This window comes from Stegostoma tigrinum, chromosome 3, assembly GCF_030684315.1.
Source record: "Stegostoma tigrinum isolate sSteTig4 chromosome 3, sSteTig4.hap1, whole genome shotgun sequence".
Classification (NCBI taxonomy): domain Eukaryota; kingdom Metazoa; phylum Chordata; class Chondrichthyes; order Orectolobiformes; family Stegostomatidae; genus Stegostoma; species Stegostoma tigrinum.
The window spans coordinates 126,915,396-126,929,000 of NC_081356.1; the positions used below are offsets into that span (position 1 = coordinate 126,915,396).

General features: G+C 45.8%; 1 protein-coding gene across 4 annotated transcripts in view; it reads left to right on the forward strand.

Moving 5' to 3' along the window:
- Positions 1-10,805, forward strand: part of aadat (aminoadipate aminotransferase) — a 62,843-nt gene extending 52,038 nt beyond the window's left edge. Inside the window, exons 10-13 of one of the 4 annotated variants that reach the window (XM_059645042.1) lie at positions 1,532-1,596; positions 4,658-4,764; positions 8,204-8,305; positions 9,554-10,804. In XM_059645042.1, coding sequence (XP_059501025.1) covers positions 1,532-1,596; positions 4,658-4,764; positions 8,204-8,305; positions 9,554-9,595 — 316 coding nt within the window. In that variant the 3' untranslated portion in view covers positions 9,596-10,804. Of the gene's footprint in view, positions 1-1,531; positions 1,597-4,657; positions 4,765-8,203; positions 8,306-9,553 lie in introns of all 4 variants that reach the window. The other 3 variants (XM_059645041.1, XM_059645040.1, XR_009445644.1) reach the window with 3 other exon arrangements.
- Positions 10,806-13,605: the final 2,800 nt, after the last annotated feature.

Sequence of the window (13,605 nt, forward strand, 5' to 3'; positions counted from 1 at the left end):
GGTTAAATTAGGTAAGGAGAATAATGAAGATTTCACAGAGTCAGATTGGTTACAGTGCAGGAGAGGGCCATTCACCCTCTGTCTATACGCTATCTCTCTATGTGGTCAGCCCATCTGGAGCCATTCTTCTCCCCACCGTTTCCCACAGCCCTGCATAGCCTTTCTTTTCAGATTGTTATCCAAATCTCCAGAGAAGGCCTGAACTGAATCTGTGTCTAACACACTGTCAGGCAGTGCATTCTGACCCTACTCACTCACTGCCTGAAAAGGTTTTCCTTCATGTTCTGACGAAGGGTCTAGGCCTGAAACGTCAGCTTTTGTGCTCCTGAGATGCTGTTTGGCTTGCTGTGTTCATCCAGCTCCACACTTTGTTATCCTTCACATTGCTGTTGCTTCTTCGCCAATTTCCTTCAATATCTGCTTTCATATGCCTGGTCAGCTTTGCTTCCACTGCACCTGGTTCCTTCAGCAATTCAATCTTTCTATCGTTATTCCTCTCCGTCCCTAGCCCTGTCTCTCATTATCCCTCTCTCTCACTCTCTCTCTCCCTATCTCTATCTTTCTCTGTCTCCATTGCTCCCTGTCTGTCTTTCTACCTCTCTGCCTCTCTCGCTGTCTCTCTCTCTCTCTCTACCTCTCTTCCTTTTTCTGTCACTCTCTCACTCTCTCTGTCCCTCTCTCAGTTGCATCTCTCTCTCTGCCTCTCCCTGTCCCATTTCTTTCCCTGTCCCATTTCTTTCCCTGTCCTATTTCTCTCTCTGTCCCATTTCTCTCTCTGCCCCATTTCTCTCTCTGCCCTGATACTGTCTCTCACTCTCTGTCTCTCTCTCCCTCTCCCTCTTTCTCAGTCCCATTTCTCTCTCCCTCTTTCTCTCTCCCCCCCCCATTTCTCTCTTGCTGTCTGCCTCTCTCTTTCTCTATCCTTTTCTGTCTGCCTGATCTGTCTCTCTCTGTGAATCAGGTTTATCCCAAATCCTGGTGTGTATGAACCTTCTTAAGTCCCTTCTTATTTGGTGCAAATTGCCAATTGCAGTGAAGCTGACAGAAGGAATGGTTAATCTGAAATTCTTTCAAAATCGTGACAACCACTGTTATGTATTGTTTTAAAATACTTGAGTGAGGAGCTGTATTAGTAGTGTGGACAATGAAAGTTATTTGTGACAAAATGTCTCTGAACTTCACAACTGCTGAAAAAAAGAGACTTGCTGTTGAAGGTTTTGATCCTGCGGTTCTCAGGACAGATGCAAGATTGCCAAATTTCAAAAGGAGCAGCAAATTATAACCCATGAGAAAAAAAGCATGCTGATTGGTTGGCATATCCAGTCTGATTGGTTCAGCATTGCTATGGAGAATGCACCAGGAAATGCTTGCCCCGTACGCTTCTGTTAAAAGTGAAAAAAATTTGCAAATCCTCAGACATGTTCCTTTTTCCTGAAGGCATGTGAATTGGTGTAGCTTCTAGCAAGGGATTAACTGACAAGAAAATACCAACAGGTTTTGAATTTCTTCCTTTCCATTCCAATTACAACAGGGTGGCACAGTTTTACACCAAGCAGCGAGATGCCATGCACAAGTCTGCAGAAAAATGGCTGAAAGGTAAAGCTGGCAAATTAAACTATCATCGTTAAAAAAAATGAAATGAACATTGGCACAGCTCCTTGTAACAGAGGAAGTGCTTCGCCAAGAACAATCAATATTAGATTCAGAGTTAGAGCCAAACAAACTGTACTATCTTTTTAAACTGGGTCCATCACCAAGGAATGTTTAACGAGCCAAGGCTAAACAGGTTGGCACTGTATTCACTGAAGTTTAGAAGAATGAGAGGTGAATGCCATTGAAACAGATTGGATTTTTAAAGGGCTTCACAGGGTAAGTGCTGAGAGGATGTTTCTCCTCATGGGAGAGCCTAGGAGCAGAGGGCATAGTTTCAGAATTCAGGGGAGCCAATGTAAGACAGAAACAAACCTTTCCGTTCACTCGTCCATGCTGACCAGATATAAGTCTAGTCCCATTTGCCAGCATTTGGCCCATATCCCTCGAAACCCTTCCTATTCATATACCCATCCAGACGCCTTTTAAATGTTCTAATTGTACCAGCCTCCACCACTCCTTCTGGCAGCTCATTCCATACATGCACCACCCTCTGAACCACTGAGAGTTGAGAGACTTTGGAATTCCTTACCACAGAGAGTTGTGAGGACAGTCATAGATTGTCATTGAGTGTAGGAACAGGCCTTTTGGCCCATCATGTCTAGGCTGACCACCAAACACCAAAATAGAGTCCTTTTTTATATTTAAAGCTGAGATAGATTCTAGATCCGTCAGGCAATCAAGGGTTGCAGGGAAAAGGCAGCAAAGTGGAAGTGAGGAATGGGCAATAAATGCTGGCCTAGCAGTGACGCCATCATCCCATGAATGAATAATAAAAAGAATGGAATCAGCCACCAATTTATTGAATGATGGACCAGGCTCGAGGGGCTGAATGGCCTACTCCCATTCCTGTTTCTTATGGTCCTCCCACTTGCAGAAGTGGGAAGGGACTCATCTCTTGCTTAAAGGAGAACCAACACTCCAATGCCAATTAAGCTGTTAAAATTTGATGGATATCTCCAACAACTTAGATTTACAACTGAGTGTTTCAGATATTGGTGAACAACTTCTGACCCTTCAGTGCCCTCTATGTTAGAGAAAGAATGAATGTTCTGTGTACCAATGGACACTGTGTGATCCCACTCCAGGGAAACTCAGGTGGGAGCATTGAAACAGAAGAGAAGCCATATGGCGTAGCAGCAGGAGTAGGCCATTCAGCCCATCGAGTCTGCTCTGCCATTCAATGAGATCACTGTGATCTGATCATCCTCAACTCTATTTTCCCTCCATTTCACCCCACCCCCATTTTCCCCATCACCCTTGATTCCCTTCCTGGTTAAAAATCAATCTCAGCCTCGAACATACTTAACACCCCAACCTCTACAGTGCTCAGTGGCAAAGAATTCAATGCATTCACTCCCCTTTGAAGGTAAAAAAATGTCCTCAAATCTGTCTTAAACGGGTGAACTCAGTTGTAAGTCTGTGGAGATCTTTGCCACAGAGAGCTGTCAAGGCTAGATCATTAAACCTATTCAAGGCTGAGACAGACATGTCTGTAATCAGCCAGGGAATCAAAAGGTTATGGGGAAAAGGCAGAAAATGAAGATCATTAGACCAGCCATGATTTTCCTGTATAGTGCAGCAAACTCAATGGGCTGAGAGACCTACTTCTGTTCCTATGTCTCATGGTTTTGTGGTCTCGCATAATCGTTCACGTAGTTGGAGATTTGTAGAGATTAAAAACCGGATCACACTGACTGTCGGCCAGCATGTTGGGACTGAACGGTCCAGTTACTTGTCAGAGCAAATTACTGCAGATTGTGGAATCTGTACTGAAAACAAAAATTGCTGGAAATCACTTGTTACGTCCTCTGTCACCGTGTCCTGCCTTCCCTTCCCCCACGCCAGTGGTACTGTCTGTTCTTTCCAGCCTGGCAGTTAGACGCACCATTGTTCTACCATTCTCACATTCCAGTCACTTCATCTGAATTGTAAAGCATCCTTTCTCCCCAGCATTTCACACCATCCCCTACACACACACATGGCATAAATGCTGTCCCCTCTACACTTCAAGTCATCTCTGATGAAGAGTCATCTAGACTTGAAATGTTGGCTTGCTCTCCCTACATGGATGCTGTCTGACCCGCTGTGATCTCCAGAATTTTTTGTTTTCAGGTCTAATTACTTGACCGGTCTCATTGTCAAACTGAATTCTGAAAAAAATTTGCTTCTCAGCAATTATGAGGTAACAAGGTGTAGAGCTGGATGAACACAGCAGGCCAAGCAGCAGCAGAGGAGCAGGAAGGTTGACGTTTCAGGTCCGGACCTGAAACGTCAGCCTTCCTGCTCCTCTGATGCTGCTTGGCCTGCTGTGTTCATCCAGCTCTACTCCTCGTTATCTCAGATTCTCCAGCAGTGGCAGCTCCTACTATCCATTCTCGGGAATTATCTCTCTTTTCTCCCTCACTTGAAGATAATTATTAAGATAATTAGTTTTGTCCCAAGTTTCCCCTGGCTGGAGAATCTAGAACATAGAGGCATGTCTCAGGACATGAGGTCAATCATTTAGAAACTGGGATGAAGAGAAATGTCTTTAGTCAAAGGCTTTGGAACCTTTTGAAGTTTTCTGCCACAGAAGGTCATGGATGTTCCATGTTTGAATACTTGGAAAGCCAGTATTGATTTGCAGTCTGTCCAAGAATCCAGGGCGAGAGCAAGTGACCGGGAAAGTGGAGTTAAAGACCAAGATCAGCATAATGAATGGGAAAACAGGCACAATATTTGCTCTTTTTTCTTGTTTTCTTGTGAAGACATAACTAAAGTCCCCCTTGCACATAGAGGGCAAATGATTTTCTCAACATATAGTTCTGTACCAACTGATTTATTTTCTTTAGTGATTGAAGAGTAGAACCCACACAAAGTGCACTTTTTCCCATCTTCCTTCCTATCATTCCAGTCATTTTTTCTAAATTCTCAAAGCCAAGGTAATAGTTTGACGCAAGTTTATAGAATGCATATTCATAAATATTTCATGAGCCTTTCTCTGTAATGCTTCTGTTCCTTCAAGATATAGCTGATTGGCAGGTCCCCAGTGCTGGCATGTTCTTCTGGCTGAAACTGAAGGAAATCCCAGACACACGTCGACTCATCTCGGAAAAAGCCATTAAAAAAGAGGTAATGTACAAACTGCTGGAGGTAATTCGCCAGGCAACATGCCACAATCTGATGGAAACTTGCAGTCATACAGCATGGAAACAGGCCCTTCGGCCCATTTCGCCCATGTCAACCAGCTTTCCCAAACAAAACCACTCCCATTTGCCAGCGCTTGGCCCATGTCCCTCCAAATCTTTTCTATTCATGTACCTGTCCAGGTGCCTTTTAAATGTTGTAATTGTACCAGCCTCCACCACTTCCTCTGGCATCTCATTCCATACATGCACCACCCTCTGTGTGAAAACGGTGCCCTTAACGTCCCTTTTAAATCTTGCGCCTCTCACCTTAAACCTATACTCCTTAGTTTTGGACTATCCTACCCTGGGGCTAGGATAGCCCAAAACGTTGGCTATTCACCATATATAAAGCCTTCGTTATTTTATAATTGTCTACAAGGGCAACGTTCAACCTCATACACCCCAGTGAAAAAAGTCCTCGTCAAACCAGCCTCTCCTTATAACTCAAACCCTCTATTCCTGGCAACATACCCATAAATCTTTTCCAAATCCTCTTCAATTCATTAATATCCTTCCTATAGCAGGGCCACCAGAACTGTACACAGTGCCCCTAACGTGGCCTGACCAATGTACAACCTCACTATGACATCCCAACTCCTTTACTTAAAAGTCTGAGCAATTAAACCAGGTGTGCTAAATGCCTTCCTAACAAGACTGTCTACCTGTGACATGACTTTGAAAGTGCTGTGCACCCAAACTGCCAGGTCTCTCAGTTTGACAACACTACCCGGGGCTATACCATTAACTGTATAAGACTTGCCTTTGTTTTACCAAAATGTAATACCACATATTTGTCCAAATTAAACTCCATCTGCCACTCCTCAGACCTTTGACTGAATTGATGAAGATCTTAGGTAACCTTATTTTTGCTTCTTCATTTTTTTCTCCCTGTTCATCAATCTCCCTCTCCTCTTCATTGCCCTGTGCTCCATTTCACCCTTCCCTCAACTTCACGCTCTCTCCTTTTTCACCCTGCCAACCTCTTTACCCTGTTAATTCAATCCCAAGTCAGTTCGTAGAGGACGTAATTAGCCACTAAATCATTTTGGTGATGCATTCATAATGCAGATAATTCAGTTTTACTCATGTCTGCTTCCTACCTACTATCCACCATGCCCCAGCAATCTCTTTTTTAAAAGTGCTCTAGGTATTTAATTAAATAAAATTCCTCTGTGTATCTTCATTCAATTAAGGTACTCTCCATTCCTCTTCATCTTTTATTTTCACCACCTTGCCATTATTTTCATTTTCACCTCCCTCACTCCTTCCTCCTCACCCTACATCAAAGGCCCAAATGTTGTTCCCAAATGGCCCTCAACAGGTACCCAGAGGCCGCTCGTTGTTTTAAAGTGATCAGGAAGAGGAGAAGGAAGTACCGGCAGAGGCCTACATAATACAGAGGAACCAGGAAGAACACTCTTACACACATCCTGCCCCTACACATCTCCCTTGCCCAATCCCCACGCGCCCCCCCCCCCCCCCGCCACTCTGAGCTCCACTTAAAGTTCATTTAGAAAACAAAGGATTCATGGGCCCCTTTTTTTGACTTTACAATAGCAACACAAGATATAGAGCAGAGCTAACGGCCATGTTGACAGATTTCCAGAACAAGGTGTCAGACAGTCACTAGGTGTCCCATAAACATGTCCACAGGGGACTAACACTTGTTTTACATGAGGGTCGCATTCACCTCAGTGTTTCCCATCACAATAAGGGATCAGAAATTCTTGGGGGCCATTGGGCTAAGCTCCATGAAGTGCAGAACTCTCACCTGAAAAACATTTGTGATGAGGTACAATTTCTGTCATGTGAGTGGCCTACATCTTCTTTAAATGCAGTGTTTGCTGAATCTCACACCGTAGTTCAAACCTGTCAAAATCCCTTATCCTGAACTCTCTTCCTACCTTTGGACTCTCTTCCTATTTCTGATCAATTAGGCTGCCTTTGAACATTTCATTGTAGCCTCGATGTCCCAGTGTAGGGTAGGGGAAACGGGATAATTCCCTGAATTACCTTCCAAGGACCCTCCTGCTAGCCCACCTCTGTCTGCTATTTCACACGAAAGGCCAAAACCTACTCTGGCCTGGCCACATCTAAGCCCCATCGAAGGACCCTTCAGTACTCAGTCACTGAAGAACTGCCTCAATGTTAAGGCTGATGGGAGCAGTTGCATGGAAATATGGAGAATGGGAACAGGAGTAGGCCATTCAGCCCTTTGATCCTGCCCCACCATTCAATATGATCATGGCTGATCATCCAACTCAGTCCCCTGTTCTTGCTTTCGCTCCATTCCCCTTGGCTCCTTTATTCTAAGAACTATACCTAACTCTTCTTTGAAAATATTCAATGTTTTGGCTTTGATCACTCTCTGTGGGAGAGAATTCCCCAGACTCCCCACTCTCTGGGTGAAGAAATGAGTTCTCATCGCCTCATGAGAAATTTACATTTTACTTTTACAAAATGGGCTGTGAGACTCAACATCATTATAAAGAGAGCAGATGGTGAAGGAGTAGGAAAGGTCCAAAATGACCTCACCCACATCCTTAGACTGTGACCCATTTACCTTACAAATTTACCTTGACTCTGTAGGACTCTGGACTGCCCTGGACACCTTCAGGAGCAGGGGGCAGACGAGGCTGGGAAAGTCAATAGGTCACCCCATCTGCCCTCAAGTGACAGGCTAGGTCAGGCTCTTTCTCGAGAACCTCATGTCTACATCTGACATCCTTGGCTTGCACCTCACACCCCCAATCTAAATCCCATTCCACAAGGTCTGCTCCTACAGAGGCCTCCCTCTCAATGCCATTTCAGCCATTCCATCGAGACATCCACTGCCACTTCCCTCACTTGCTGTATGGGACCCCTTCCCACCCAACTGGGAGACCTCCTGCCCCTGCCCGTGCCTTCACTGTCCTGGTCTCTGGGAGTTGAAGGGTTCTTGGGGGACACTTTGTAGTTCCTGTTCTGTCCACTGCTGCCGCTGGCACTGTTGATCCAGCAGAGATCCCAGCCAATCAGATTGGGTGCCAAAGCTCAGAGAAGAGGGCAGTTGGTGTTCAACCCAAATGAAGGTGACAGGCTGGTCTCCAGCCAATTAAACCTCCTTGTATTGTTCAATGACTGTGGGACTGCTCGAGTCATTCCTCACTCAAACCTCGAGCAAGGGAAGATGTCGTGCTTCGAGACAGCAAGAACTGCAGATGCAGAAATAACACAGTGTGGAGCTGGAGGAGCACAGCAGGCCAGGCAGCATCAGAGGAACAGGATAGATGTCCAACTTATTCCTTTCTCCATCTGCCTCCTTCCTTAACGTTGGTCCATTGTATTTTGAATGCATGAAAAAGTGGCTCCTGCTGCAAATGGGTGTGTCTGCCTGTCCCCAGGTACTGCTCGTCCCTGGTCAAGTGTTTATGATTGACAGTTCGCTACCGTGTTCATACCTCCGAGCTGCTTTCTCCATTTCTAGCCCCGAAGAAATAGATCAGGTAAGTACGGTTATTACTAACTTACTGATTAAACAAGTCTCTTCCATGCGTTCACAGGACATGGGTATTGCAGGTTGGGCTGGCATTGCTCATTCCTAACTGTCCTAGAGAAGGTGGCGGTGAGCTGCCTTCTTGACTAGCTGTAATTACTAAGAGGTACAGATAGATACCCACAATGTGCTTGGGAAGAGGGTCCCAGGAGTTTGAGCTGGCTGAGGGGACGGTGATATGGTTTGATGCCAGGGTGGTGTATTACTTAGAGGGGAACCTGCAGGTGGTAGTGTTTACATGTGCCTTAGTCTCTCTGGCTGGTAATAATTGTAGCCTCAGAAGACACTGCTGAAGAAAGCTCATCAACATCGTTAAAAGGAAGTTAGGTAATTACATGCAAGAGAAAGGATTAGAAGGGGCGTATGTCTCCTCCTCATCTACATCCACCTGGCACTCTGCCTCCTCGCCCAACTGGCATCCTTCCCCCTCACCCACCTGGCACTCTGCCTCCTCACACATGTGGCACCCTACTACTGGTGTACCTGCAACATCACTCCTCACCGACCTGCTAACTTACTCCCTCACTCATTTATCTGACACACTTACCTTGACTCTGTAGGAGTCTGAAACGGGATTTGGACTTTCGGCTGTTGACTTACTTGGATAAATGAGTGGGGGAGTGGGTGAGGAGTGGTGTTGCAGGTACATGAGTAGTAGGGTGCCACATGTGTGAGGAGGCAGAGTACCAGGTGGGTGAGGGGGAAGGATGCCAGATGGGTGAGGAGGCAGAGTGCCAGGTGGATGTAGATGAGGAGGCAGACATACCCCCCTTCTAATCCTTTCTCTTGCATATAATTACCTAACTTCGTTTTAAAAATGGCCTGTTTTTGCGCTGAATAAAACAAAGAACTGCCCATGCTGGGCACCTGAAACAGAAATAGACATTGCTGGAGAATCTCAGCAGGCCTGGCGGCAACTGTGGGGAGAGAAAGCAAAGTTAACGTTTCAGGTCCAGTGACCCTGCTTCAGAACTTCTGAAGTTCCGAAGCATGAACTCTACTTTCGCTCCATCAAAGCTGCCCAAAATGTTTCTGTACTGTACAATATCTGAAGTGATGTAGCGAAACAAAGCAGCCTCTCTCCTTCGCCTAGTGTATAAAAGTGGGGCTCTGGAAGAGGCACTGTCATCCCAGAAAAGTAATGATGTAAAATGACAGAATGAGGGATTCTCATGTGTATTTTTCTTATCCCTTACAGGGTTTTCAGAGGTTGGCTGCACTCATCAAAGAATCTGTGTAGAGCAACTTACTGAAAAGGATCCATCTTATCATGAATCAAGTCAAAAATTAACATCCTCGTATGATTATTTCATATGCTGTTAGCTTAGTTGATTGTTCTTGCACAACTGTTTCAAGTTAAATTACTAGTAAACACAACAAACAGGGTAAACAAGCACGGTCGTGTTTAATGTTGGGAAGAACGGCTCCTCTTGTAAAGAGTGAAATGTAGCATCTTTAAGCGTAGTAGCTTTGCGACTTCCTTTAGAAAAACTGAGCCTCTCTCATCTGCACTGATACAGTTTTGAGACTTGTTTCAGTACACTGGCCCAGATCTCCAGGTAGTTTGAAAGAGGTGCCACACCAGGTATCATTCAGGAATCCTGTTGGAACCCCTCAGAATTCCCAGTGTGCCCACGATGTGGAAGCCGCCCAGTAGGTTAAACTCTGTGAATGGAACCTTAGCAGGCACATGAGCAACGTGGGCATTGTCGTGCAAATCCTGTGAGATTAGCGCTTCAGAGCTTCTCTCCATTCATAACAAATAGTCCCATTTCCCAGCCTTTGCTTTTTTATTCACCTGTGAGACGTGGGAGTCACTGGCTAGGTCAGCATTTTTGTGGCCTGCCCCTAGGTGCCCTTCAGAAGGTGGTGGTGAGCTGCCTCTTTGAACCATTACAGTCCAAATGCTGTAAGTAGAACAACAATCAAAGAATCCCCACAGTGTGCAAACAGGCCATTTGGCCTATCAAGCCCATACCAACCCTCTGAAGAGCATCCCACCCAGGCCCACTCCCTACAGACACCAGGGGCAATTTAGCATGGCCAGACCTTCTAACCTGTATATCTTTGGGCTGTGGGAGGAAACCCACACAGACATGAGAAGAATGTGCAAACTCCACACAGATAGTCACCCGAGGCTGGAATCGGATCCAGATCCCTGGTGCTCTGAGGCAGCAGTGCTAACCACTGAGCCACCTAAGGTGGAGGCAGTTCCTGGATTTTGACCTAGGGACACTGAAGGAACAAGAATATATTTCCAAGTCAGGATGGTGAGTGACGTGGAGAAAAAACTTGCAGGTGGTGATGTTCCTATATACATAGAACATAAAACATAGAACACAGAACATAGAAAAGTACAGCACAGTACAGGCCCTTTGGCCCACGATGTTGTGCCATGGAATAATCCTAATCCAAAAGTAAAATAACCTAACCTACGTTCCCCTCAGAGATAATGGGAACTGCAGATGCTGGAGAATCCCAAGATAATAAAATGTGAGGCTGGATGAACACAGCAGGCCAAGCAGCATCTCAGGAGCACAAAACCTGACGTTTCGGGCCTAGACCCTTCATCATCCGTTCCCCTCAGTTCACTGCTGTCCATGTGCATGTCCAGCAGTCGCTTAAATGTCGCTAGTGACTCTGCTTCCACTGGCAAAGCATTCCATGCGCTCACAACTCTCTGGGTGAAGAACCTCCCTCTGACATCTCCTCTATACCTTCCTCCTAACACCTTAAAACTATGACCCCTCATGGCAGTCAATCCTGCCCTGGGGAAAAGTCTCTGGCTATCGACTCTATCCATGCCTCCCATTGCCTTGTACACCTCAATCAGGTCACCTCTCTTCCTCCTTCTCTCCAGAGAGAAAAGTCCAAGCTCAGTCAACCTCTCCTCGTAAGACAAGCCCTCCAGTCCAGGCAGCATCCTGGTAAGCCTCCTTTGCACCCTCTCCAAAGCCTCCACATCTTTCCTATAATAGGGCGACCAGAACTGGACACAATATTCCAAGTGTGGTCTCACCAGGGTTTTGTAGAGCTGCAGCATAACCTCGCGGCTCTTAAACTTGATCCCCCTGTTAATGAAAGCCAAAACACCATATGCTTTCTTAACCTTATCCACTTGGGTGGCAACATTGAGGGAGCTATGCACTTGAACATCAAGATCCCGCTGTTCCTCCACATTGCCGAGAATCCTGCCTTTAATCCTATATTCAGCATTTAAGTTTGACCTTCCAAAATGCATCACTTCACATTTATCCAGGTTGAACTCCATCTGCCATTTCTCAGCCCAGCTCTGCATACTGTCAACATCTCAATGAAGCCTGCAATAGCCCTTGATACTATCAACGGCACCTCCAACCTTTGTGTCATTAGCAAACATACTAACCACCCTCAAATAACACCCAAGTTATTTATAAAAACTACAAAGAGCAGAGGCCCAAGAACAGAGCCCTGCGGGACACGATTCAGCACTGACCTCCAGGCAGAAAACTTACTCTCTGCCTCCTGTCAGCCAACCAATTCTGAATCCAGACAGCTAAATCACCCTGTTTCCCTTACCGCCTGACTTTATGAATGAGCCTGCCATGGGGAAGCTGATCAAATGCCTTGCTGAAGCCCATGTACACCTCATCCACTGCTCGACCCTCATCAACCTGTCTCATGACTTCCTCAAAGAACTCAATAAGATTTGTAAAGCATGACCTGCCCCTCACAAAGCCATGCTGACTCCCTTTAATCACGCTATGCTTTTCCAAATAGTCATAAATCCTATCCCTCAGAATTCTTTCCAAAACCTTGCTGACCATAGACGTAAGACTGACTGGTCTGTAATTTCCAGGGATTTCCCTATTCCCTTTCTTGAACTAGGAACAACATTTGCCTCCCTCCAGTCTTCCAGTACGACTCCCGCCACGAGTGAGGAAGCAAAGATCTTCGCCTGCAGCTTAGCAACCTCCTTTCTCGCTTCCCGGAGCAACCTAGGATAAATCTGGTCTGACCCTGGGGACTTATCAATCTTAATGTTTGCCAAAATTTCCAGCACATCAACTTCCTCAATCTCGATCTGTTCAAGCCTGTTTCCCTGCTCCTTAAAGTTCTCATTCACAACAAGGTCCCTTTCTTTCGTGAAAACCAAAGCCAAAAACTCATTTCGGGCTTCCCCTATCTGCTCAGACTCCACGCACAAGTTCCCTACGCTATCCCTGATCGACCCTACCTTCTCCCTGATCATTCTCTTATTCCTCACATATGAGTAAAATGCCTTCGGGCTCTCCCTAACCCTTCCTGCCAAGCCTTTTTCGTGCCCCCTCCTGGCCCTCCTCAGTCCACTTTTGAGGTCCTTGTGAGCATGCCTGTAATCCTCTAAAGCTGTGCTAGACCCTTGCTTCCTCCACCTTACGTAAGTTGCCTTTTTCTTTTTGATGAGAAGCACCTCTGTTCCCGTCATCCAAGGCTCCTTAATCTTACCCCTTACGTGTCTCAGAGGAACAAATTTATGCATCACTCGCAACAACTGCTCCTTAAACAGCCTCCACATGTCTGTTGTGCCCTTTCTGTGGAACAATTGCTCCCAATCTGTACTTCCCAACTCCTGTCTGATAGCGTCATACTTTCCTTTTGCCCAGTTAAATATCTTCCACTGGTAACTGCTCCTTTCCCTTTCCGTGGCTATGGTAAATGTGAGGCTGTTGTGGTCACTGATACCTGCTGCCCTAGTACATCTAGATGGAAGTGGTCATGGGTTTGGAGGGTGCTGTCTGAGGATCTTCGGTGAATGTCTGCCTTGCATCTTATACATAGTTACACACTGCTGCTACTGAACACCTGTGTTGAGGGAGTAGATGCTTGTGCATGTGGTGCCAATCAAGCGGGTTGCTTTATCCTGGATGGCATCAAACTTCAGTGTTGTTGGGACTGCGCCCATCCGGACAAATGGGGAATATTCCATCACACTCCTGACCTGTGCCTTGTAGATGATACACATGCTTTGGGGAGGCAGGAGGTGAGTTCCTCACTGCAGCATTCCTAGCCTTTGACCTGCTGTTGTAACCATTGTGTTTACGTGGCACATACATTTGAGTTTCTTGCCAATGGCCTCCTTGCGACGTTCTTTAGAACCTCTCATGTTGATCATCAGATGCAATATCATCTTATGTGCCTTAGTGTCAAGCTTCGATTGTGTTCCTGTAAAGTGCCTTTGGACAGTTTAAGATGCTAAAGGAGCTATAAAAATATAAGCAGTTGTAGGAT